The sequence below is a fragment of the Hydra vulgaris genome, chromosome 08 (assembly GCF_038396675.1).
Source record: "Hydra vulgaris chromosome 08, alternate assembly HydraT2T_AEP".
In the NCBI taxonomy this organism is placed as follows: Eukaryota; Metazoa; Cnidaria; class Hydrozoa; order Anthoathecata; family Hydridae; genus Hydra; species Hydra vulgaris.
Window position 1 is genome coordinate 47,007,975 of NC_088927.1, and position 24,745 is coordinate 47,032,719.

General features: G+C 27.5%; 1 protein-coding gene across 1 annotated transcript; it reads left to right on the forward strand.

Annotated features, from left to right (window-relative positions):
* Positions 1 to 1,714: 1,714 nt before the first annotated feature.
* On the forward strand, positions 1,715 to 23,395 carry LOC100202047 (clusterin-associated protein 1). The gene is made up of 12 exons (XM_065803831.1): positions 1,715 to 1,918; positions 14,059 to 14,170; positions 14,473 to 14,557; positions 19,253 to 19,381; positions 19,877 to 19,930; positions 20,025 to 20,120; positions 21,552 to 21,635; positions 21,747 to 21,938; positions 22,133 to 22,213; positions 22,451 to 22,589; positions 22,674 to 22,729; positions 23,056 to 23,395. The coding sequence occupies exons 1-12, from the start codon at positions 1,897 to 1,899 to the stop codon at positions 23,170 to 23,172; spliced, it is 1,167 nt and encodes a 388-aa protein (XP_065659903.1). The 5' UTR covers positions 1,715 to 1,896; the 3' UTR covers positions 23,173 to 23,395.
* The last annotated feature ends 1,350 nt before the right edge of the window (positions 23,396 to 24,745 follow it).

Sequence of the window (24,745 nt, forward strand, 5' to 3'; positions counted from 1 at the left end):
CACTTATCTTTTATCTTGCCACTTATCTTTTGTTTTGAGCGATCTACCCTTTGTACCATACATAGAGGTTAAAGCCATGCAAAGAACATACAACTTGCTGGCTTGAAGTTATAAATGATGACTAAAAGCTGAGTGATTTTATTAACTAGGTGATACTGACTGACCATTAAAGTTGTTAGCTTCTGGCTAAGCAAGTTGCTCGAACTAAGTATTAAAATATTTTTGACAAAAACAAAAAAACTTAATTCTAAATTACGGAAAATTTACCTTTTTGCAAAATAAATTTAAAATCAAATAAATATTGTCATGAATAAAGTGAGTCGTGTTGATGTTGGAAGAACTTAAATTACTACTTTTTAATTTCAGAATAAATCCAGTTATTGAAAGCATTGACTTTACTGATACTCTAGAAGTTGGAGATGGACAAACATATGTTTAAAATATTCTCCAACAAGTTTTCCTAAATTTCACCTCTTGGATATAGAGTTTTTGTGGCTGAATCTAAAAAACAAATTTTTGCAGAAGTTGATACCTTAAGTCTTTGGTCAATATTTTGAAACTACATTCCTTTAGTTTTTTGAATTTCATTCAAATATCAAAGTTTTATTTCAAGAAGCTTTGGCAATTCGTGTTTCACTAATAACAAAATTGAAATAGAGTTATCAGCACTGACCACAAGGGTTAACAATTCAAATGGTTTAAAAAATACTTAAAATTTACTTTTTTAATTCAGAAATCAAGGCTTGTTCATCATTATCTAAACAAGGGTCTTTACTACCAGGTTTTAAAGTAAAATTTCTACAAGTTCTAATAACTGGTAAATTCTATAAAAAAGAGAGCGCTATTCCATCGTATGTGTTCTTGTTGTTTTTGGCTTTTATGTTGTTTCTTTAAAAATTATTCCTAAATTTCTCTTTACATCAATTTTTTTTTTTTTCAGTTATGTTTGAGTCGTCATAAATTTAAGTTAGAATTGCTGTTCTAAATCATCAACATCTTATCTTTTCATTTAGAAACCAGAGATTGTTGTACATTTTTATAACTTTTATTTGTAGCTATTAAAGCGCTTCCAAAAGTCATAACGTTTCATCACATATTGTTTATTGGGCTAGAGCCGGCGACTGCGTTATATTTGCTTACCAATGTGCATTATCCTCTAAAAGTAAAGCTGACTGAAGTTTAAGCATGTTACAATTCTTCTACATTTTTCTAAAAAACTTTTTTTTATCACATCTCAATATTAAATGCAAGATATGAGCCAGAGAATGTTGTGGATCCTTTAAGCCTTGGAGTATAGAAGTTTTTATCATATTTGCGGCACCATCGTGCAGAGTATGTAACCTCAAGGTGAGCGAAAGATACTATGACTCAAAATGAGGTTTTTATTTTTAATAAAAACGAATACCAAATATATTACTGATTTGGGGAGAAATGTAAGAGAGTGCTGCAACATTGATTGATCTCTACCTGCCCCCACCCAAACCCTCAGTCGATGTAGTAGCATTCCTTTGCATGTTATCCATAAATTAGTCAATGTAGCAGCACTCTCCTACATTTCCCCCTAAATCAGTAATATATCTGGTATTTGTTTTTATTAAAAATCAAAACCTCATTTTGAGTCATAGTATCTTTCGCTTGACTAACCTCAAATCCTTTTTAACTTAAAACATCTTTTTTCGGTACCGTGAAATTGTTCGAACTATTTTTTCCGCGTACATAACAACCGTCGGTCGAAAATAAATCAATTAGTTTTTATTGCAACGATACATTTTTAAATACCCTAACTAAATTAGCTATAAATATATATCTTAAAGAGTTTTGTATTATTGACATTTTTATTTGATCTCTGAGAGTTTTTATACAATTAATTAATTCTGAAGTTTTTGATTTAGAGAAATGTCGTACAGAGATTTAAGAAGTAAGTGCTGCTAAAAGACTCTTAAATTTGATAAATTTTATATATTTAAAGAGTTTTTAAATAGTAACTTTATAATTCAATCTAAATATCATTATTAGTAAACAATTTTTACCTAAGCATTGCTTCTAACGTAAGCACAAAAAAAGGGTTTCCAGAATTGTCAATAAAACATTTAAAAAACTAGTATGCATAATTATGCATACTAGTTTTTTAAATGTTTAAAGCATTTTGTGTAACTTGCGTATTTTAGTAAAGTTTATATATACTTTACTAAATATGTTTTTGTAAAGTTGTTTTAGTAAAGTGTTTTAGTAAAGTAGTTTGTATTTTGTAGTAAAGCAGTGCATGTTTTAGTAAAGTTTATATAAATTTTACTAAAACTTGGAAGTTACACACAAAATGCTTCAAAGAAAAAGCAAAAAATTTTATAAAGCTGTCTGTCTTATGAATGGAAAGCATTATGTATAAATGTATCATTTAAGATACATTTATACATAATGCTTTCATAATATTTATCAGGTAAGAACCAACCCAACAAAGTTTACTTTAGACTAATGGTGGACAGGGTTGGGGTCAAACATGTATTTGAAATTATATTTGGTAGTTATGTACAAAGTTGGCGTATTTGTTTTTGTATTGTATTAAATAATTTCTTAAATATATGTATTTGATTGTAATATATATAAACAATTTTAAAATGTATTCTACAAAATAGAGTGCTCAATGTTCTTAAAAGAACAGAGCAATAATAACTTAGTAGAAAATCACTAACAAAATTTTTTCATTTAACACTGTGTTTCCTCAATAAAGACTCAGCAGAAATGAATGATCAAATTAATAAAACTTTAGCTAATACAAAAATTAATTTTCAGGAAATTGTAAATGTCTTAACTACTGTAAGTTTTCACACATATGTAGAATATGCTGACACTATTTTAAAAAGAGTTTTAAATTGATTGCTTCTGTTTTTTTATAAAAAATATTTTTTAAAAGGGGATGTTAATATTATTTGAGGTCACTTATTTTTTATAGTTTTTTAGAAAAAACTTATTTTCAAGCCTGCATTTAGAAATCAATTGTGTTATAAATTGGTTCTCCGTATATGAAAATAAAAATGACTGTACATTTATTCAGTTTGACATTAACAATTTTTACCCCTCAATAACTGCAGATATTTTATATAAGACATATATATATATATATATATATATATATATATATATATATATATATATATATATATATATATATATATATATATAGATATATATATATATATATATATATATATATATATATATATATATATATATATATATATATATATATATATATATATATATATATATATATATATATATATATATATATATATATATATATATATATATATATATATATATATATATGTATTTATATTTATCCCCTAAGGTTGAGATGGCCACTACAGTTGAGAAGGCTACTTTAGTTGTGGTTTCAACCCTTTCTTAACTCTGTAACTCCAAAGCACGAACCTTAATGAAGGCTGCTGTGCAGAGAAATAAGTTAAGCAAGGTACTACCAAGTATGTGGTAAAGGTTGAATTTGGAATTTTATATATATATATATATATATATATATATATATATATATATATATATATATATATATATCAGAGGTATACTCTCATTGTTGTCCAGTGGCATGAGACGACTCTTTTTCTTTAAGGGCGACTGAAATTAAAAAAAAATGCCTCTTAGTAGCCTGGTAGAATGACCAGGCAGTTTGTTACTTACAAAGTGTGTTTATTAATAAAACTATATTTTGACCTATAAAGATTTTATTTTTGCAATTATTTATAAGAAAACTTTAAAAAGCATTTAAAGTAGTATACACTTCATTAAACAATGAGTAAACTAATTTTACCAAACTTTATAAAAAAAAGCAAACATGTCATTTAATCTTTCAAAGTGCGACTGTACTGTTTTTTTAAACATTGTTGTTGCATTTTGAAGCACGTTTCTTCTCAATTTAAAATTATTATGATGAATTATTATGAAACTGAATCATTTATAACACTTACTCTCATTTGTTTTTCATTAGTAAAATAAATTTTTATTTTAACTTTGTCAAACTAAGAAATAAAAAACATAATTATGATGTACGTAAAAAATCATTATTAGAATGCAATTAATGATACACGTTAAAATTCTTTTTTTCTAAAAAAAAACAAGACTTAGTATAATAAAAAATGTTTAAAACATTAAAAACATGTTTTAAACATTCAACTAAATTAAATTTGATTGAAGATTAAGAGAGAATAATAGAATATTTTTCTTTTTATAAAAAGTTTTATGCGGTTTTGGCTTTCAACTTTTTTGCTTTGTGTAATGAAACCTTTGTTAAGATTGACAAAAAGAAACGACACAAACCAGACACCCTATATGACAAAAATTACAACACATCTTTAATTTAATAAATAAATTAATTTACTTTTAAATAAACTGCTTCTTATTAGATGTATTTTAGAGTCAGATGTTTAAATTTTTTTTTTCATTATTTGCACCCAAGAAAAAAGAAAAAACTTTTACACTGGATTGCTGATCATCATAATGGGCGACTCAAATGAGAAATAAAGACTGTTTCAGTCGCTTGCAGGGCAACTGGAAATAAACTGGAGGTATATATACAGTATGCAAAAATAATCGTACACTTAAAAAAAAATCATAATTTTAAAGGTTGCATCAAAAAAATGAGCTGTCTGTTAAAATATTTGAAATTATTTTTTAGATATCTTATCAAGTATTGTTTTAAGAATTTGTTTATATTTTGGTGAATTAATTGCTTTTCATACCTATTGAGTTTTACATAATTGATCTAATGATGCATAAAGTTGACTTCAAAAAAAAAAAAATCGTATGCTGACAAAATAGGTAGTTATTTTAGCATAAATCGAGCGATTTGAACGATCAAACTAGTTAGTAAAATTGAAAGTAGTAATTTTTTAAATACACTTTCATTCTAGAAATAAAATATAGTGTTTCAACAAAATGGCGTCAAGAATACAACATTTGTCTTTCCATCAATAAAGCCTCATAGTTGATTTCAAAAATCAAGAAAAATCCTACCGTCAGATCCAAAAAGATATAGGAATTCCTTTTACGACAGTGTCCTCAATGTGCTGGCAGAGGACGAAAACGCAAGACCACCAGTGCAATTGATCGCAATATCATCATTAATGTGAAGAAAAATAGATTTGTTTTGGCAGCTAAATTAGCTTTAGAAAATCTAGAAGATCACAATATCACAGTAACCCCTCAAACAGTTAGAAATTGTGTTAGAGAACAAGGATATAGAGGTAAAGTAGTTCAAAAAAAAACCTTTTTAACTGTAAAACAAATCAAACATTGATTAGAATTTGCAAAGAAGTAATAAAAAATGCCAATATCATATTGGAAAAAAATTTTGTGGTCAGATGAGTCAAAATACAACCTCGTCTCATCAGATGGAGTTCAGAAAGTGTGGCAAAAAAAAGAAGAAGCTTATAAATTAAGTTGTTTGCAAGGTAGTGTAAAGCATAGAGGAGGAAATGTGATGGTTGGGGTAGTATAAGTTGGAAAGAAGTGGGGAACTTGACATTTATTGATGAAAAAATGAATGTTTCAATGTATTGTAAAATTCTCAAAGCCATCTTGCGATCGTTAACTAAAAAATTGAGAACAGGAAATAATTATACACTACAGCAGGATAATGATCTAAAACATATTACTAAGAAAATGAAGGTATACTTTGACACAAATAGCATCAATGTTTTGGAAGGGCCATCTCAAAGTCCGGACTTGAATCCTATAGAAAGTTTGTGGTATATTTTGGACAGAAAAATTGGTAACCGAGCATTTAGACGCAAAGACAACTTTGAAGAAGCTATAATGAGCACATGGGATAATATAACAACAGAGGAGACTCAAAATTTGGTCAACTCAATGCCAAATTGTCTAGCTGAGACCATCAAGGCCAAAGGAGGCCCCACTCGATATTAATTTCTGTAATGTTTGATCAATTTGACATTATTTTTGAACTGTACAATTATTTTTTTTTGCAGTCAATTTTGTGCATCATTAGATCAATTGTGTAAAACTCAATAGGTATGAAAAGCAATTAATTTACCAATACACAAATAAATTCTTAAAACAATACTTGATAAGATATTTAAAAAAAACTTTAAAATATTTTAATGGACAACTTATTTTTTTGATGCAATCTTTAAAATTATAATTTTTTTTAAATGTATGATTATTTTTTTTGCATACTGTATATATATATATATATATATATATATATATATATATATATATATATATATATATATATATATATATATATATATATATATATATATATATATATATATATACACACTGCTGGCCAAAAGTTTCCGGACACTTGATATTTTTATATAAAAAGCTAAAATCTATCCTGTGTCATTAAATTAATCAATAATATTAATTTATAATACTTAAACTTACTAATTTTAAGTGTTTATGTAAGTTTTAGGTCAGTAATTAGGTATTACTGACCTCAAACTTACATAAATAAGCTTGTTTTTTTAATTGTTTATTTTAACTTGATTGATTAATCAATGCAAAACGAGTTAAATATTATTTAACTTCTTTTTTATTATTACTATTAATTATTACTATTATTTTTATAAGTGTTACATTACTCTTAAGAGTTTAGTCTTGTTAAAGTTATTTATTTGTTGAAACATGAAGTAAATATTTATAATATAATGATAGCTGACTAAAATGAATAAGAGTATTTAGTTTTTAGTTTTCATTTGGTATCAATGACGGTTGCATTAAAAAATCTTGAAAAAATTTTAAAATTTTATAATTCGACTATTTAATTAAAAATATGGGTAAAAAACCGTCTTTAACGGTTACAAAACGTTCTGAAATAATTACATTACATAGAGAAAGTTATTCAGTTTATAAAATTTGCAAAAAATTAAAAGTTGCCAGAAGTACTGTACAAGATACCATCAAACGATGGAAAGAAACACACATTTTTGAAGACAAAAAAAGATCTGGTAGACCACGGAAGACAACAAAAGCAAAAGATAATAGTATAATATTGATGAGTAAAAGAAATCGAAGACTTACGGCTCCGGAAATAACTTCAGGCTTTAATAGGAGTCATTCAAAATCTATTTCATTAACCACTACAAAATGACGTCATAAAAAAAGCAGGACTTTCTGACTGTACAGCGGTCAGGAAACCATTGCTACGGATTGAAAATAAAAAAAAAAAAGGTTACAATGAGCTATAGACCACCAAAATTGGACAGAAGAAGACTGGCGAAAAGTACTATGGACGGACAAGTCCAAATTTGAACTGTTTGGGCAAAGACGTAGAATTTACATCAGAAGAACAACAAAAGAAAAAATGATCCCAGAGTGTTTAGTGCCGAAAATCAAGCATGTTGGTGGGTCAGTTATGGTATGGGGATGTTTTTCTTCAGCTGGTGTAGGTGACCTAGTTAAAATTGAGGGTATTATGAAAAAAGAACAATATAAAACAATTCTAGAAAACAATGCTATACCTTCTGGCTTAAGAACTATTGGTTGTGTTTTTGTTTTTATGCAGGAAAGTGACCCTAAACACACCTCAAAATGATGTAAGAACTATATAAAGGAACAAGAGGATAATAGTGTCCTCAAAAACATGACCTGGCCAATCCCAATCACCAGATTTGAACCCAATAGAGTTACTGTGGGAAGAATTGGACAGAAAGGTCAGACAAAAATGCCCAACATCCAAAGAGCACCTGTGGCAGATATTAAAAGAATCCTGGTTATCAATTAGACCCAAAATAATAAATAAATTAATAAATAGAATGCCACGGATCGCAAAAAAAGTGATAAAAATTTGTGGGTTATTTTTTGACGAAAAAACAGTTTAATAATAATAGTGTTGTTTGTATTTTTTTTATTTCATTTTTTGTCTTTTTTTTAAGTAGTAACTATATGTATCTTTTATAAAATAAATATGATATTTGAATTTTTTTGAAATAATTATGGGAGTTTTAATTAAAAAGTTAAACCAAATCCAAGTGTCTGGAAACTTTTGGCCTGCAGTGTATATAGGTCTTGTTTTAAATAAAAAATGCTTAACGCAATAGCCTGATGTGAATTTGGCATCACAAAATTATCTTTATTTTTTTAAAGACATTTTTAAATTACTGCAATAATATTAATCACCGCAAAACGAGTTAAATATTATTTAACTTCTTTTTATTACTATTTTTAATTATTACTATTAATTATTACTATTATTTTTATTATTTTACTAAGGGAGCGTTTATTTTTATTTTTTTAATATTGAATAATTAATTTAATATTACATTAAAAAAAAAGTTTGATATTAAAAGGATCCTAAACCTCCAAGACATATTAAAAAGAATGATAAAAAAAAATGTTTGGGCTAAATTTTTTTGATTAAAACAAAATCTTTTTTATTTTAGTCAAAGCTTGCCTTCTCTGTTTTATTGTATGACTAAAAGTCAGCGTAATATATGCCTCAATCTAGAGACTTGATAATTTATTCAATCGCGTTTTATTCCTAAGAGTTTTAGTATATGATGTCATTGACTTTAGTTTGTTTACATAATCGATCTCTTGCACAAAGTTAGATCTTTTACATAAGTAAAGATACTACCTGCTTTAACTTCTGTAACCCATGCCTATTTATGTTCACTTGTATTATTTTATTCTTACTTCTAATCTTTATTGATGTTTTGCATATAATTGGAGATGTGGTACCCCAAGAAGATGTGGTCCCCCAAGAAGTGGTATTCTACTTTAAATGTTGAGGCAAATTTTTAATTTATTTGTATTTATTTTACTTCAATACATCATTAAAATGAGCTATGTAATATATGTTAAAAAAATCTTTTAAATTTAAAATCAAGCCAGAACTTATGATTAATAATTTTTAAAGCCTTTAACATGCCAAACTCATTTCAATATGCTAAACTTATTTAAATGCTATTTGTTAATTTTATACTTCACCAAAATCTCATTCAATCAATTTAAAATAAGTAAACTTATTAGAATAAATTGTTTTTGAATAATTTGTGTTAAACACATTTATAAAAAAAAAAATGTTTTTATTTTCAGTATAATCATGGTGTTAGTAAAATAAGTATAACTTATTTCTAAACTAATGGAAGTTAAATTCTCATTAAGTGAAAATTTAAACAAAAAGTTTGACTGCTGCATTGTAACATTGTTTGTGTGAATTATTTACAAGAGATTTATAAATACTGCATAGGGTATTATATTTTCTTTGTTATAACATTATTTTTTATATATTTTATTCAAAAAGGTTTATGTATTATCAGGGTTGGCAAAAACCCGACCCAGTGGTTTTTTTTGGGGTAATTTTGGGTTTTATTAGGTAAATATGTTCTATATAATGTTATTTAATAATTTATAACAAAAATTTTTCAAAATATTTTGAAAAAGGTTTTTAAATATAATTTAAAACTGTAACAATAAAAAAAAAAAATTCATGTTAAATCTATATGCATTGATTTATTTTAGATTTATAAGTATTGCTTTGAAAAAGAAGGCTGGAGAACGGGAGGAAGTAACTAATGTTTCATTTAAACTTCGAATTTGAACTTGAAATTCAAATGAACAAATTTGTTTTTCCACACAGAGGCCTTGTTTATAAAGGTTCATGTTTAGGAGTTAAAGAATTTAGAGAGGGTTGCAACCACAATAAGGTAGCCTCCTCAACTGTAATGGAGTTGAGGAGGCTATTACTCATTCAAATTTACCTTGGGAGATGAATAGCATAAAAGATAAAAAAAATCTCAATCTATAAAATTATTTGAATAAAAAATGTGATAATATATTTCCAAACAATGATTCAAATATTAGTAAATCTGATCTGAGAGCTGTTACTGTTGGTTACAGTAGTTAATAATAACAGTTAATAATAATTTAGTTTATAATAATAGTTAATAATTAGTTTAGGTAATAATATTATAGTTATAATGTTAATGTTGGTTATAATAGTTCATAAAATTATTAAATATCTTTAAAAAAACCCAATAAAACCCAGATTACCCGGGTTTTATTGGGTTTTTTTAAGCGGGTTTTTATGGACGGTTTTTTTTATGCCAATGCTGTGTATTATAATAAGTATTTTAAAATTTATAATTGACTGTTAGTTATTAACTTCATTAATGCTTTACTGATAGTTATGAAAAAAAGAGTTTAGAATTATTATGGAACAATTTAATATTGTTTGAACTATTGGGAGGAATATCCTAAATAAAATTTGATATAATGTATTGCTATCTTATATGGCAGTATAAAAGTGTTGTCTTAGTAGATAGTAGTTAAGTTTGTTTGTAGATTTGTTAATCTAGTTGGAATCTATTTTTATGTGTTCAAACTTGTATGTGGACTTGATAAAAGTCTAATGATCAATAAAAATCTGATAGAATTTAATATTCCAGTTGTCATAAATGATATTTAGAATTAGTTAATTTTTTTTTGAATTCTACATATACAGTTATAATCATTTTATTTTTATGTGATTGCTGCATAAATCTTATAACTTTACAACTATCAGGAATTTGCTGCCAGTGCATGTAAAATTGCTGGATGGTCATTATTAGGTTGGCATGCGTTGTTTGAAAAAATAATTTCTAATTTATCTTTAAAATTAGTATAAAACAGCAAAATGATTTTATATATATCATAAAAAAAAGGAAAATAAAAATAAAAACAGTAAGAAAGGCTTTATTTAAATTCTAATCAAAGTAATAAAAACTCACAGATTTTACATGAATTTTACATTAGTTAAAATAAATATGTCCAAAAGAAACATTTTATTTAAATTCTAAATAAAATAAAACAAAAACATTGCCTTACAATTTTAATAGAGGTTTAAATACATAAAAGTGTTATCAGGATCTTTTATCAAAGTATTTGATGAACAATAAAGATTTTTGTTGCATTTAAAAAGAAACTTGTACTTTTTTTGCTCACGTATGTATTTGCAGGTTTTTCTCCTATGAGAATATATATATATATATATATATATATAAATATATATATATATATATATATATATATATATATATATATATATATATATATATATATATATATATATATATTAGGGCGGTCCAGAATTACATAGTTAAAATTAAAAGTGTTCCTAACCACTCTCCACAAGGCTAACTTCATCTATATATAGAAGGAATAACCATGCGATTTGAGCAATTTTAGGGGTCAATAGGATTTCAACATTTTGGGCAAGCACCTAATTTTACAGTATGCTCATAGCAGAAATCACATTGTTGAGTGTTTATACATAATTTTTAGTTTTGTTTTTCTGAACAGCCCTTCTGGGACACCATACAAAGTAATTGTTCTAGCTCTTTGTGCAGTTTGTAAACAGCAGACATCTTGTCTGCTGTTTACATCTTCTACTATCAATTTATCAGTCACATATTGAGGCCTTAAAACAATTGTTGTTGTTTTTAAAATAAAATGAACATTGAACATTTGATCATAACATTCATCAAGAATATGACAATATTTACTATTTAGTATTTTTTTATATCCACAGGCAGGTACTTAATTACATAATGGTAGCTGCAACAAGAAGTTCTGCTGAAGTTTGGCTTGTTGGCAAGGCCACTAACCAAATCTCTCAGCAAAATTGGCTACAAACAGTGATGCCATCCTGTGTAGGACATATTAATTGCACAATTAAAGGTATCAATATGATTTGGAGCAAAGCAAGAATTCTAACTTAGAGGATTGATTCTGGTGAAAGAAAACTGAAGAAGTTGTATGGTGATGAAGTTGTGTGGTGAACTGTTGAAGGTGAATAGGACTAAAGCATATGAAAGCTGCAGATTTAAAGAGCAAATGTTCAAAGATGACCTGATGGACCTTTTTGACTTGGCCAAAAAGAATGCTTTGGATATCATGACAAACAATAAAGACAGACAATTCCTAACGATGCAGAGAGAAGATGTCACTAGTTCAAGCATGGTTGGAGTGGATTGCAATCTTGCAGTGAAAGAGACGAAGAAGAGAGCTCATATAGAAGCTAATGAAAATCAAAGACTAAAAGAGACAGAAAGTTGCAGCAAATAGAAACATCTGGTCCTGCTTTGGATATCAGTTCTTCTTCTAAGTCTGAAGATGAGGACGATGTCAACGATGAAGACTTCAGAGTTCCATCATCGTTATCTGCTTAAACTCCTTCCTCAAAGCCTAAAAAACTGAAAAGCGTGATAGCAACTTCAGAAGTTGCAGGGACTTTAGATAGAGTAAATCTTCCTGATCATGGAGCTATGTATTTTGTTGCATCAGTAGCAAAGGCTATAGTCCATCCTCTTGACGACCTGACACTGTCTAGGAGCACCATCAGAAGGTCACGGATGGCTACCCGAAAAAAAGTAGCTAAAGCAGAGAAGAGTTCTTTTTCAACTGAATTTCCTCTTCTTCTCCATTGGGATGGGAAACTGCTTCTGGGCATAGCTGGTGCAAAAGAAACTGTCGATCGAATTGCTGTGATCGTCACTGGGAATGATATCGAGAAGTTGTTGACAGTCCCAAAAATTGTAGGAGGAACTGGGGAAGAACAGGCTGCTGCATGCTTAAAAGTACCAGATGACTGAAATCTACGAGAAAAAGTTCAAGGTACATTTGATACAACTTCCTCCAACACAGGCATCCATTGAGGGGCATGCGTTCTTATTGAGGAAGCCATTGGCCATGAATTTTTAAACATTGGATGCTGTTATCATGTCCTAGAAGTCGTTCTGAGCAGTGTCTTCACAGCTGTTTTTGGTGGGACAGGTGGGCCAGAAGTTGGTCTTTTTAAGAAGTTTCAGAAGAAACGGCCATACATCAGGCATACAGAGTATTCGCCAGCTAGAGGCAAAATCTTCAATGAGAATACCAAAACTCTTTGGATGAAGATGGTTATCTACTACACCAAAGCCATAGGACATCAGCAGCCTTGGGAGGATTACCTCGAGCTCCTTTGGCTATGTCTTGTCTTCCTCGGTGGAAGCAGTTTTAAGATGGAGTTCCAGTTTCGAGCTCCAGGAGCAATGTATCATGTTGATGAATGTCGAAGGCCATCTATTCTCTAAAAATGGTGCTATTTGAAGGCTGGTTGGAATTGACGGCTAAAGAAAAACAAGTTCTATATAAGCTAGCACTCTTCGTTTCTCTTATTTATGGACGTTTCTGGCACAAGATTCCACTTGCTTCATACGCTCCCCTGAATGATGCAATGATGATCAGGCTTCTCAAGAAATATCCAAACTGTATTATTGCTGATGCAGCTTACACTGCATCTACTTGGCATCTGTGGTTCTTCTCAGAACACCTCATGGGCTTAGTTTTTTTTGACAACCGAGTCCCATGTTAAAAGAGCCGTAATAGCCAACCTGCAGCTTCTAAAGACTCAGTCAGCTCTGAAGAGAATAAGCATGTGTGGCGCAGACTTCAATCATCTTGAAAAGTTTGTGACCCAAAGAACATTTCGTCTCTTCAAAGTACTTAGTATCACTGGAAAGGAGGAGGCCAAGAGTTTCCTGTTGAAAGATCCAGAAGCATGGGAATCAGATGCTTGCTACCAAAATTTATCCAGTGACGTCGCCAGATTTACCCATCTTCCTCTAAGGCAGCCATGATTGCGGTAGATGACATTTGATGGGGCATTACTTATATGTCATACTTTTGAAATCAGTATTATAACAATTTTTCATTTAAAATTTTGAATAATAAAATATGAAAATATCAAATGAAGTTTTTACTCTTATAGACTGTAGACTGTATAGACTGTATACATAAAAAGTCAAAATTTTTATTGACCCCTAAATATTGTCTAGTTTGCTTCAAATTTTTAAAGAAATTTACAGAAATTCTCTAATATTATATGAAACAAGATAAGCCTTGTGGAGAACAGAATTTCCAAACTTTTTTTGGACCACCCTAATATATATATATGTATATATATATTATACTTTAATATTTTTGTTGTAAATCTGTTATCATAGTTTTTTGTAAATCTGTTTTCGTGGTTTTAAAATATTAAAAAAATTTTCATTGCAGATTTCACTGAAATGATGCGAGCATTAGGTTATCCTAGGTTAATTTCTATGGAAAACTTTCGCAAGCCCAATTTTCCACTTGTTGCTGAAATTCTTCAGTGGTTAGTCTTAAGGTAAGAGTAATTTTTAGTAAGTAAAAGAAAGAATGTTTAATGTAAAAAAATCTAAATGTTGCATTTTAAGTATATTATCTAGGGGCTAAAAATTGAGGACATTTATTTTTTTACGTTTTTATGGCAAATATTGTTTTTTTTGCGAAAAAATGCCTTTATTTGGCAATATTTTCGTTAAACTTCGCTGGGACAAGGGGTACCGCCGCCCAATTTTTTTTCCTAGAATAGCCTTTGTTATTATAGTTTTTTTATGTTTAGTGAAAAGGGAAAAACAAAAAATTTTAATAAATTTGTTTGGATAGGTATGATCCCAATTCAGATATTCCAATGGATGTTGAGTTTGAAAATGATAGAGTCTTATTCATCAAATCTGTAGCACAATTTATGGTAAGAAAAACTTTTTTTGTTTATTTAATGATTATTTGTTTTTGACAAATGCAGTCGTACATCTACAAATGTTCTAAAAAGTTTTTTAACTTAAAAACTCACATTAGGTTTTAGTTAAGCATTCAAAACTCATTAGTTTATCGAAAAAGAAGATAAGATTATTTTATATACAAGCTAATAGTGGCATTGTTTGCTGATGATACTACCATTTATTCTTGTCTCGATAAGAAACCAATACTCTCTGATTGCTTGGAAGGAGCATTTGAGCTTGAAAAGGATATCACTTCTGCTGCAGCATGGGGCTCTCAGTGGCTGGTGATCTTTAACTTGGATAAAACTCATTTTTTTTAGGTAGAATTACAGATTTACCATTGTTATAAATACTGTTAAAGATTCTCCAGAAGTCACGAGAGCCTAATCATCTTTTTGAGATGAAATTTGAAACGATAGTAAACAGACCTCTTAGCATACATGGGCATGGTATCTGCAAAATACAAAAAATTAATATAAATAAGATTTATAGAATATAAAATAAAGAATATAATAAAGATTCAACCAAGTTAGCTTATGCAAATGTGAAGGCTAGCAGTAGTAAACTGACTTTTGTTCATCATAGCAATATTAAACAGATTTTTATTTTCTATAGAGTTATTTTGCTGATAGATATGAAAGTAATGGTTTTGATTGGAAATTGCAGCAGCAAAATGAGAAGAAAACTATAAAGAAGAATGAGGCATGGCTTGAAATCATTGGGAGGGAATAAAAGATTCCATGCCAGCCTAAATCCAAGAAGAATTGTAAGAGGCACATTTGTCTGCAGTAAGATGAAATATTTTTTTCCAAGACCCATCACGAAAAAAATCACAGAAAGAGTCCCAGTCAGCTTTAAGGTAATAGGAGAAAATAGTTTTATGGGAGATAATAGTTTTAGAGAGATCAAACCAAGACCAGAAGCACCTAAGGATAAATGTGGAGAAACTGGGCACCAACTAAGAATAGAACAAAACATAAGTCAGGTAGAGATTGTATATGATTCAAATTATCTGGAAAGTGAGTTGGAAAGTTGACTGTTAGTGTTAGAGATTTAGAAAGGCAACGCTGGAATTCTTTATGTGATTCACTTGAAAAATATGTCAATAACTGAAGCATCATTTTCACAATGTTTGAAAAAAATAGAGACTTAGATCCCATGTTTGGTAGAAAAGTAAGTGACATACAGATAAAGTGAAATGAATATTTGCTGAAAGTATTAAAACCAGTTGAAGTTGCTCTAGATGAGTTTCAAAGAGATTAAACAAAAATAAGTGACAATGTTGAAATTTTTAAAAAGCTGATAAGCATGTTATCATTTTTATCAACTGAAAAAAAAAAAATTGGAAACTAGATATCTTCAGACTGTCAATAATGCTCATTTCTTTTCAAACACGCTAGATCCTAGATATTTTGGATCTAATGTTTCTGAAAATGAAAATAATGCTGTGATAACCTTTGCAGCTAAAGATTTTAAGAATTTGTTACCATTAATATTCAAGTTGAAAGCCAAATCTGCCCCATTCGATAAACTATTTGTATATATAATAATAAGCTATTTGTATATAAGCTAGAAGTATATAAGCTATTTGTATAGCGAATCTGTTTTAAAAAATGTATCACAGAGTTTAAGCAGTAATGTTAATAAAAAATTTAATTTACTCAAGTAAATTGACTAATCCTTTTTTTAATTGAAAAAGTTGACTAAACATGGATTTTTAAAAAAAAAGAGTTTAAGCCAAAAAAACCATGGTTTTTTTGGTTTCTTGTAAAAAACCCCATGGTTTTTGGTTTTTTTCCAAAAAAATGGTTTTTTTGCAACCCTGCCCTTAAGACAAACAATAAAAAACTACAGCCCAAACAATCTAAAGATAATTGACAGGATTTTCTTGTAAAAGATGTGATGTAAACAGTGGAAGATCTTGGAAATTACAGAAAGTTCCTCAATGCATTTCAGATTTTAATAATATAACTTTGAAGCAATGTTGCTCTGGCCTAACATTAAAGTATAAAAATACTGTTCTTTATTTGCAGTATTTTCTGGGGTACTACAAGGTTTCTGTGTTGTTCCTTATCTATACCAATGATCTTTGTGATAATTTACCTCTGAAGTGAATCTGTTTGCTGATTATCTGAATCTGTTTATCTGATTATCTGAATATGCTGATTATCTGAATTATCTGAATTATCTGAATTATCTGATTATCTGAGTATGCTGATTATCTGAATCTGTTTGCTGATTATCTCAGAAGTGAATCTGTTTGCTGATTATTGCTGATTGAATCTGTTTGCTGAGTTTTGATTAATTAGAACAGACAGCTAATCTTAAGTCTGAACTCTCTTTTTTAACAGGTTGAGGCTAGCAGTAGTTAGTGAATTTTAAACCAAACCAAACTCAGTTATTTACTGATAACATTTATTGCTATGTTTTTGATACTATTATATTGTTGAATCCCAACACACTTACTGAGTCTTCTACTTTTTGTCTTGGATAATCATTCACAACTGATCTCTTATGGAAACCATATATACAATCCATTTCTAAGTTATCATTTTAGGTATCATTTTATTTGTTTCATTAAGCAAAACTCAATCTTGCATGACTTCTAATTCAGCTTAGTTGCATATTTTTACTGTGAGTGTTCCTACTTTCTCAAAATAGTTTTATTCATTCAGTTTTTTTAAAAATTTTTTATTTTGCAAACATCAGTGTCTTGGAATTCTCTCCCATCTTCATTTTTTCCTGACTCATACAATTTACAGTTTATAAAATCTTTCATCACTTTAGCTCTTGTTTTTGTTTTCTGTAGAAATATAAAATATATATAAGGTATATTTTTAATATTTTTATTATAAAGTGTTTATATTTAAAGATATTTCATTGATGTTATTTCTTTTACAATATCTACAAACTTGCCAATCACATTTAATTGAGTTAATAGGAAATAAAATTGATAATTTACCCAATAGTTTACCCAACTGTTGCTTTTTTTCACTATAAATATGATACTTTTATACAAGTTTTTCACATTTTCACCGTCTAATTTATTACTGACTTTTTAGTAAGGACAACAATGACACCATATTGATTTAAGCTATTCAAATTTTTTGATTATGTTTGCACATTTGATTTACTTATATATTTATCTTTATTATACTCAAAATAAGAATGCCCTTATTTAAAATAGGAAACTTAGTTTGAATTAAAACTTTTTTCTTTGATTAACTATAAAATAAAGGTTTTAATATCTTCTTTTTAATGGTTTATCAAAAAATTAAAAAATATATAAAAAGGCTTTAAAATAAAAAACTTAAAAAACTAATCTATTCAAAATAAAAATAGATGTAGAAAAGAAAATGTCTAGAAAATTCCTTACTTTTGAAAAACTCTCTCGAAAATATCAACTTTTTCTGAATTTTTTTATTGGGGAATTGAAGTGTTAAGACAAGCATCGTTGCATGCAATTGAAATGTGTTAAATTATTAAAAGTTGTTAAAAAAACAAGTTTTGTGACATTAATTTGAAAATCCAAACAGGGTAAGATCAAGATAAGTTTTGCTGAATTATTGTAAGAATGTTAACTATATAGTCAAACAGGGTAATAACAAGACAGCACAAATTGTAGGATAATGTCAGGACACTATTAAAACTTTAAAAAAAAATTACATTTGTGAAAATACCAATGAAGCAATTTGAATATGTAATGTTTTTATTATTATTATTTTCTTTGTTTGAAAATAAAGATTTAAATACTATTTTTTTACTTTTTTAATTTAAATTAAAGTGTAAAAAAATTTGAAAGGTTATTTTTAATAAGATTTGGAAATATATATGGGTAATTGATAATTTCTGATATATTTTTTTACTTGTTTAACTAAGTTAATGTAAATAGTTGCAGCTTTTGTGAAAGTTATTTACTTAGAGCATGTGAGTTCTGTCCTTGTTAATATTGAACTGAGCATTACAAAATCAAATTTAACCCATTCGGTGGACTGAACTGACTTTTATAGGTCATATTTATTGCTGGTTGTATTGACTTCAGAAAAAGTTCAAAGAGATTACGGGGTATTTTCTGATTGTTTTTTTTTTAATTTGAATTTTGGTAATTTTTTTATTCTTTATCTTTCAACATTCTCTTTTAAGACCCATAACCACTGCCACCAAGTAGGTTACTTTTTTTGGTCTTTGTTTTATGCTTTTTTTGTCAACTCTCTTTTAACGTTATAAACTATGAAACATGAGTCTTGGCAAACAAGGCTACTGCATGTAGAAACAGTAGGGCACCATTATAAGGGTCATAGTATGTAATGTTCAACTAGATTTTTTTAAAGGTTATCAATTGATGTCAACATTAACTCGGTACACAATAATAGGCATAAAACTTATTTTACTATTATATTAGTTTAGTAAAATAATATGAAAATTATTAAATTAAATATAATTTTCATATTTTACTAAACTAATACGAAAATTATTACTCAACCATGATAATCTGTAAACAATACTTTAAGCATTATATTCTGTAAACAATACTTTAACCATGATATTCTGTAAACAATACTTAAGCAAAATTTTTTGACTAAAATTATTCAAACAATAAGTTTAATATTTCAAAAAGTTTTATTTTACATTTTAATTCGAAAACAGTTTTTATATTTTTGCAGGCACTCAAAGCACACATAAAGCTGAATACAAAACGTTTATATGAAGCAGATGGTTTGGCAGTTAAAGAAATGATTAAAATTACCACAGTGTTGTATCAGGCTGCAATGAAATTAAACAAATCTGGAGAAGTAATAAAACTTTTTTGTTGTTAAATTTAGCATAGTTAAATTTTTTTTTCTTGAGTGTTTACTGCTTGTGTGTGGCCAATCTGCAACAGATATGCAAAAAGCTATTAATTATTTTGGTAAATAAAAATTGGATTTTATTATAAATAATGTCCCAGAATCTTTTTCAGCCGTCCAAATTAGGGTCAGCATATGATAATGCAGACCTAACTGCTCACCAAAAGTGGCTGAGGTAGGCAGACTTTAATGTAATCTAAAAAAATGTTTGTAAATTAAAAGTTAATAAAATTAATATTTAATGCTGAACAAAGATCTTTTTAATCTAAAAACTTTAAAATCATTTTCTATAAAACAAAATAACAAATTAGTTTAAAAAATGAACAAAAAATGTTTCGTATAAATCAAAATAACTTCTATAATAGGTGAATAAAAAAAAGGCTTAAATTATAAATAACATAAAATTATGAAATTCCTATGAAAAATTAATATATTCTATAGGAGGAACATGGAACATCTAAATTTCACCCAGGGAAGTTTGATTTTAATTCAAAGGTAAAAAAGTTTGTTGTTTTCAGTTATTTTTATGGCATTTTATTCTTATTATACAAGTTTTTGTAACAGCACTTATATTTTAAAACATGGTTAGCTTTCTGATTTAAAATTGGCAAGACAACTTGCTTCAGAGATAACAGTTAAAGGCTCCAGTTTACATCAACTTCTTGGAAGAGAAGTAGAACTAAGGGTAAGAAGCTTTCTGTATAAATACTATTCTCATTTTATCACTGGAGATTATAGTTTTTAAAATAAGTACACATCCCAACTAAAAAAAAATTGTCATCATTATATATTTTCTATACCAGAGTATGTAACATGAGTCTTGAAACAGTAAAAATAAGGTCATATGTTCAACTCCATAATCTTAACTCTATAACTCCTTAATCTTGGTGACATGTTTTAAGTTTTTGAAAAAAAAAAAAATAATAATAGATATAATTATAATTAATATTAATAATAGATATAAAAATATACAATAGTGATTTAAAAAGTAAGAAACAGTTTTACTGGTCACCCCTTGAAAAGGGGTGTATTATACAAGTTGTATTTTTCTTTAAAATTACCATCAAAGTTTATTTTTTTTAAGATTTTAGATTATATAATGTCATGATTATGTCTTCTTAAGACTCATTTAAAAATTTTTGTTGAGGTTTTTACATGATTTTTATCCTTTTGCATGCAATTTAGTTAAACTGTTAGTTTTTTGCATAATTTTTATCCTGCCGCAAGTAATTCAAAAATTTTCTTGCAAGCAAAGAAAAGCTTGCAAGAAAATTTTTTAAATTGCTTGCGATAGGATAAAAGTCATGTGAAAAACCTCAACAAAAATTTTTCAATAAGGGTTAAAGAAGACATAATCACGGTATTATAAAATCTAAAATCTGAAATAAAAATAAACTTTGTATAATGGCAGAATATTTTATACAGAAGATGGCATGCATTTTTTATCGAGCGCTTAATAGCAATCACTTTTTAAGATAAACAAGAAATATACTGAGTTATTCCTATTTATTTTAAAATAAGAAATATACTGAGTTATTTCTATTAACTTTAAAACATGAAATATACTGAGTTATTCCTATTAATTTTAAAACATGAAATATACTGAGTTATTCCTATTAATTTCAAAACAAGAAATATACTGAGTTATTCCTATTAATTTCAAAAGTTTACGAGTTCTTTAGTCCTAACATGAACCATCAATATTCTTAGAATCATAGTCAACCTTTTATAATTGTATATTTATTATATGTAACTTCACTGTTAACAAACAACTATGACTGATGCAAAATTAAACCAATGGTTGTTTATAATGGGTTTGATTGAAGTTTTACAAAAGGCCCTTGTTTCAGAGTTAAAAAGTTGAGATTGGGGTGTAACATCAAAAAATAAAAAAATAAAAAATAAAAAAATAATACAAAGTTTTATTTAATAAAATTACTTTTTCTTTTTCTTTTAAAATAAGCTGTTTTGTTTGCTGCATTTTTATTTATGGCAGTTCTTTTTTGCATTAACTAATTAATTCACCTTTTTTATTTATATTTCCATAACCTTTTTTTATGTTACATAAGTGTTTTATTGATTTTTTTTTCCATTTTCAAATGATTTACTTATATAGGCAATTCGCAGAAGTTGCATTGCACAACCAATGGACTTAAATGAAATTGAAAAAAATGTTACAAATGTCATCAAGTCTACTCAGGTAGATACTAATAACTGATGTTAATGTGCATACTAGTAAAAGTCTTTTTAATTTTATCTATTTTTTTTTTTTTATTATTTGATTCTTTTTTTTTTTTTTTTTTTTTGATAGGCTGAGATTGCTAAAACTCATTCGCAACTAGATAATATATCATCTGATGAAGCAAACCTCCAAGCTAAAATTGAAAAACGAAAATCAGAGTTGGAAAGAAACCAAAAGCGGCTGAAAAGTCTCGAAAGTGTTCGACCCGCATTCATGGATGAGTATGAAAATCTTGAAAAAGATTTGCAAGAGTTATATGCTGTAATTTTATTTTGTAAATCTTGGTTTTTAACTTTGCATTTAGAAATTCAACACAAATAATAAAATCAAGTATAACATAAAAAATAGTGACGTTGCAATTTTTTTCGTGTGACCACGTATGCAACTTATTAAAGTAAGTATAATTGCAAAGAGTTAAACCAATCATTTTGTCGATGCTGTTTTGTTATTTTTAGTCCTACATTGAAAAGTATCGGAATTTAGCGTATTTGGAACGAGTCAATGAAGATATAAACAAATCTGATCAAAATGATGATGTACGAATTAAATAGTTGTCAATAGTAACTTATAATATCTTATAAATAGTTGCTAATAGTGTCTTATCTCAAGTAACCAATATTATATAAACAAAGTAAATGGTAATCAGTAAAAATAAACTTATAACGAGTTTTAAATAATATTTTTAGCTTTCCATGTTTTTCGTAATTTATTTAACAATATGTATTTAAATTTCATTAAAAAATTTTTTTTTATTATTACGTTTTGTTTTAAAGGGCTCAGAAAACCCGATTAATATGTCTCTTAAAGCTCGTGAAGAAAACGAAAGTATTATACGAGGAAATCTCACATTGGGTTCTAGTGATGAAGATGAAGAAACAGAAGAAACTTCAAATAAAGATGAAAAGAAGCAAGGTAAATACTTTTAAATCAAAATGTTTTAAAAGTTTGCTCCTAATATATCTTTGTACCGTTTTTAAAATATTTTATATTGTTTAGTTGTACCTAAACCAAAAATGATTGGTTCATTAACTGGAGATCTAGAAACTGATGACGTAAGATTTTTTTAATAAAAAAATTTCTTTAAACCAGGATCTACTACGTTAAAAGAGGCTTAAAGATTTAAGTTTAGGCTGGTACATTGCGGAATTGTTAAAACTCGTTTTATTACTGTATTTGAACATGTTTCAATTTCCTATATAAATGTTCAATTTGCGTTTAAATATCCAATTTTCATTTATATGTCCAATTTGCTTTTAAGCGATTGTTTAATCGGCGCTGATTGTTTCAATTTTAAAATACCAAATGATATCTAAAAACCATCTTTTAAATAAAACATTTTGTGAAAATGTTTTAATAATTAATTTTGATTTGTGCACAGGAATCAGAAGAGGGCTCTACTGCTACAGAGGACGGCGAAGATGAGTTACTAGAAGGTGAGGAAGACGATGAAGAAGAAGCTAATGATCAGGCGAACGATAGTGACGATAATTTTTAATATTGTTCAACAAAAGAATAAAACAAAATCATGTAGATAATATATAAACTAATAAAGAACAGAGATTTAATAAAAAATGGAATAAAGTGTATTAGATGGAATAAAGTGTATTAAATGGAATAAAGTGTATTAGTATTTGAATTAGAACTGTATATATTAAAATTTTATTACGTGTGAATGAATGTATTTATTTATTATAAATTTAAAAATAAATCTTTTTTAAATTTTAGAATGAAATCTTAAATATCTACACTCAGCATAAATTGTTCCTTAAATTTCTATAGAATTGTGTTGTAAAACAACACAATTCTATAGAAATTTAAAAAATTATCTAAGAAACTCTAGAGAACTCAATTGTTTATTATGCATTATCTTGCATTAGCTTAATTTATCATGCATAAGCTAAATTAACATGCTTTAATCATATTTAAAGAATGCAAGTACATTTATCTTTAGGAAATTGCAGTAATTATTAGGAGTAAAAGCCTTAAACTTTATTTTATAATTTTTTTTTTTTTTTTTTGCACTTTAAGGTGATTCTGTAAAATGTAGAAAAGATTTTCTACATTGATGCTGTTAAACTTGGTTCGGGTCCAAGTGACAACTTGCCCAATAATCTTTTATTCTTTTAATGTTATGATGATCTAAAGTTTAAACATTTTAGGGAGGGTGAAAACTTTATAAAGTTATACCTTTCGAACATTAAGAGATTATTAGTTAGGAATTAAAATCTTTCCTTTTAGTAATAATAATAATAAATAATAATAGGAAAAATAATAATAAAAAGAAAGAACAACGAATGAATAAACATTTAAGGGTATTCTTGTTTCCAAGCTCCAATGATTTGAGCCGAATGACTGCAATTTTTAAAATATTTTAATTTATATTTTTTTGTATATATGATGTATTTACATAGTAGGCAAACGAATATAAAGTTATAAGTTATACAAATTATACAGTTTAGAACTTTATTCTTCTACATCTTTATCTAATTTTGGATTTTCGTCAACGTTGTCAACATTTAATTAGGGAATTAGTAGTATGTATTGTTCGAATGAAAATGTCAAATAAATTTGTTTCTCTGCTTTTTTTCCTTGCATTGTGTTTACGATCAAAATTATAAATTATGTGTCAAGATTCAGTTGCTTCTTCTCACATTAAACCAAGTGGAACTGATGAATTAATGATAATTTCTCCAGCATGTTCTAATACAATATTTAATACTGTAAATGGAAGCTAGGACCTTGAATCAATCATATGTTTTAACAGTTTTTCATATGTATCATTGCAGTATTTATCATTTTTTCAAGGTCTTTGCAATTGATTGCTAATAAAATATTGTGTAATCTGATAGTATTTTTAAATTCATTTCTAAAGTTTTGCTGATTAATAGAGGATCATAAATATATCGTCGGCATAAATTTCCGGTATTGCTAGTTCCTGATCTGCCAGCTATTGGTTCATAATAGTTTTTTTCTCACAATAGTTTTTTTTTTCTCAAAAAATATTGGTATTTTAAAACCTTTTTTACTTTTCAATTTTTTATTTCAATTCTACATGCAAATAATATGTA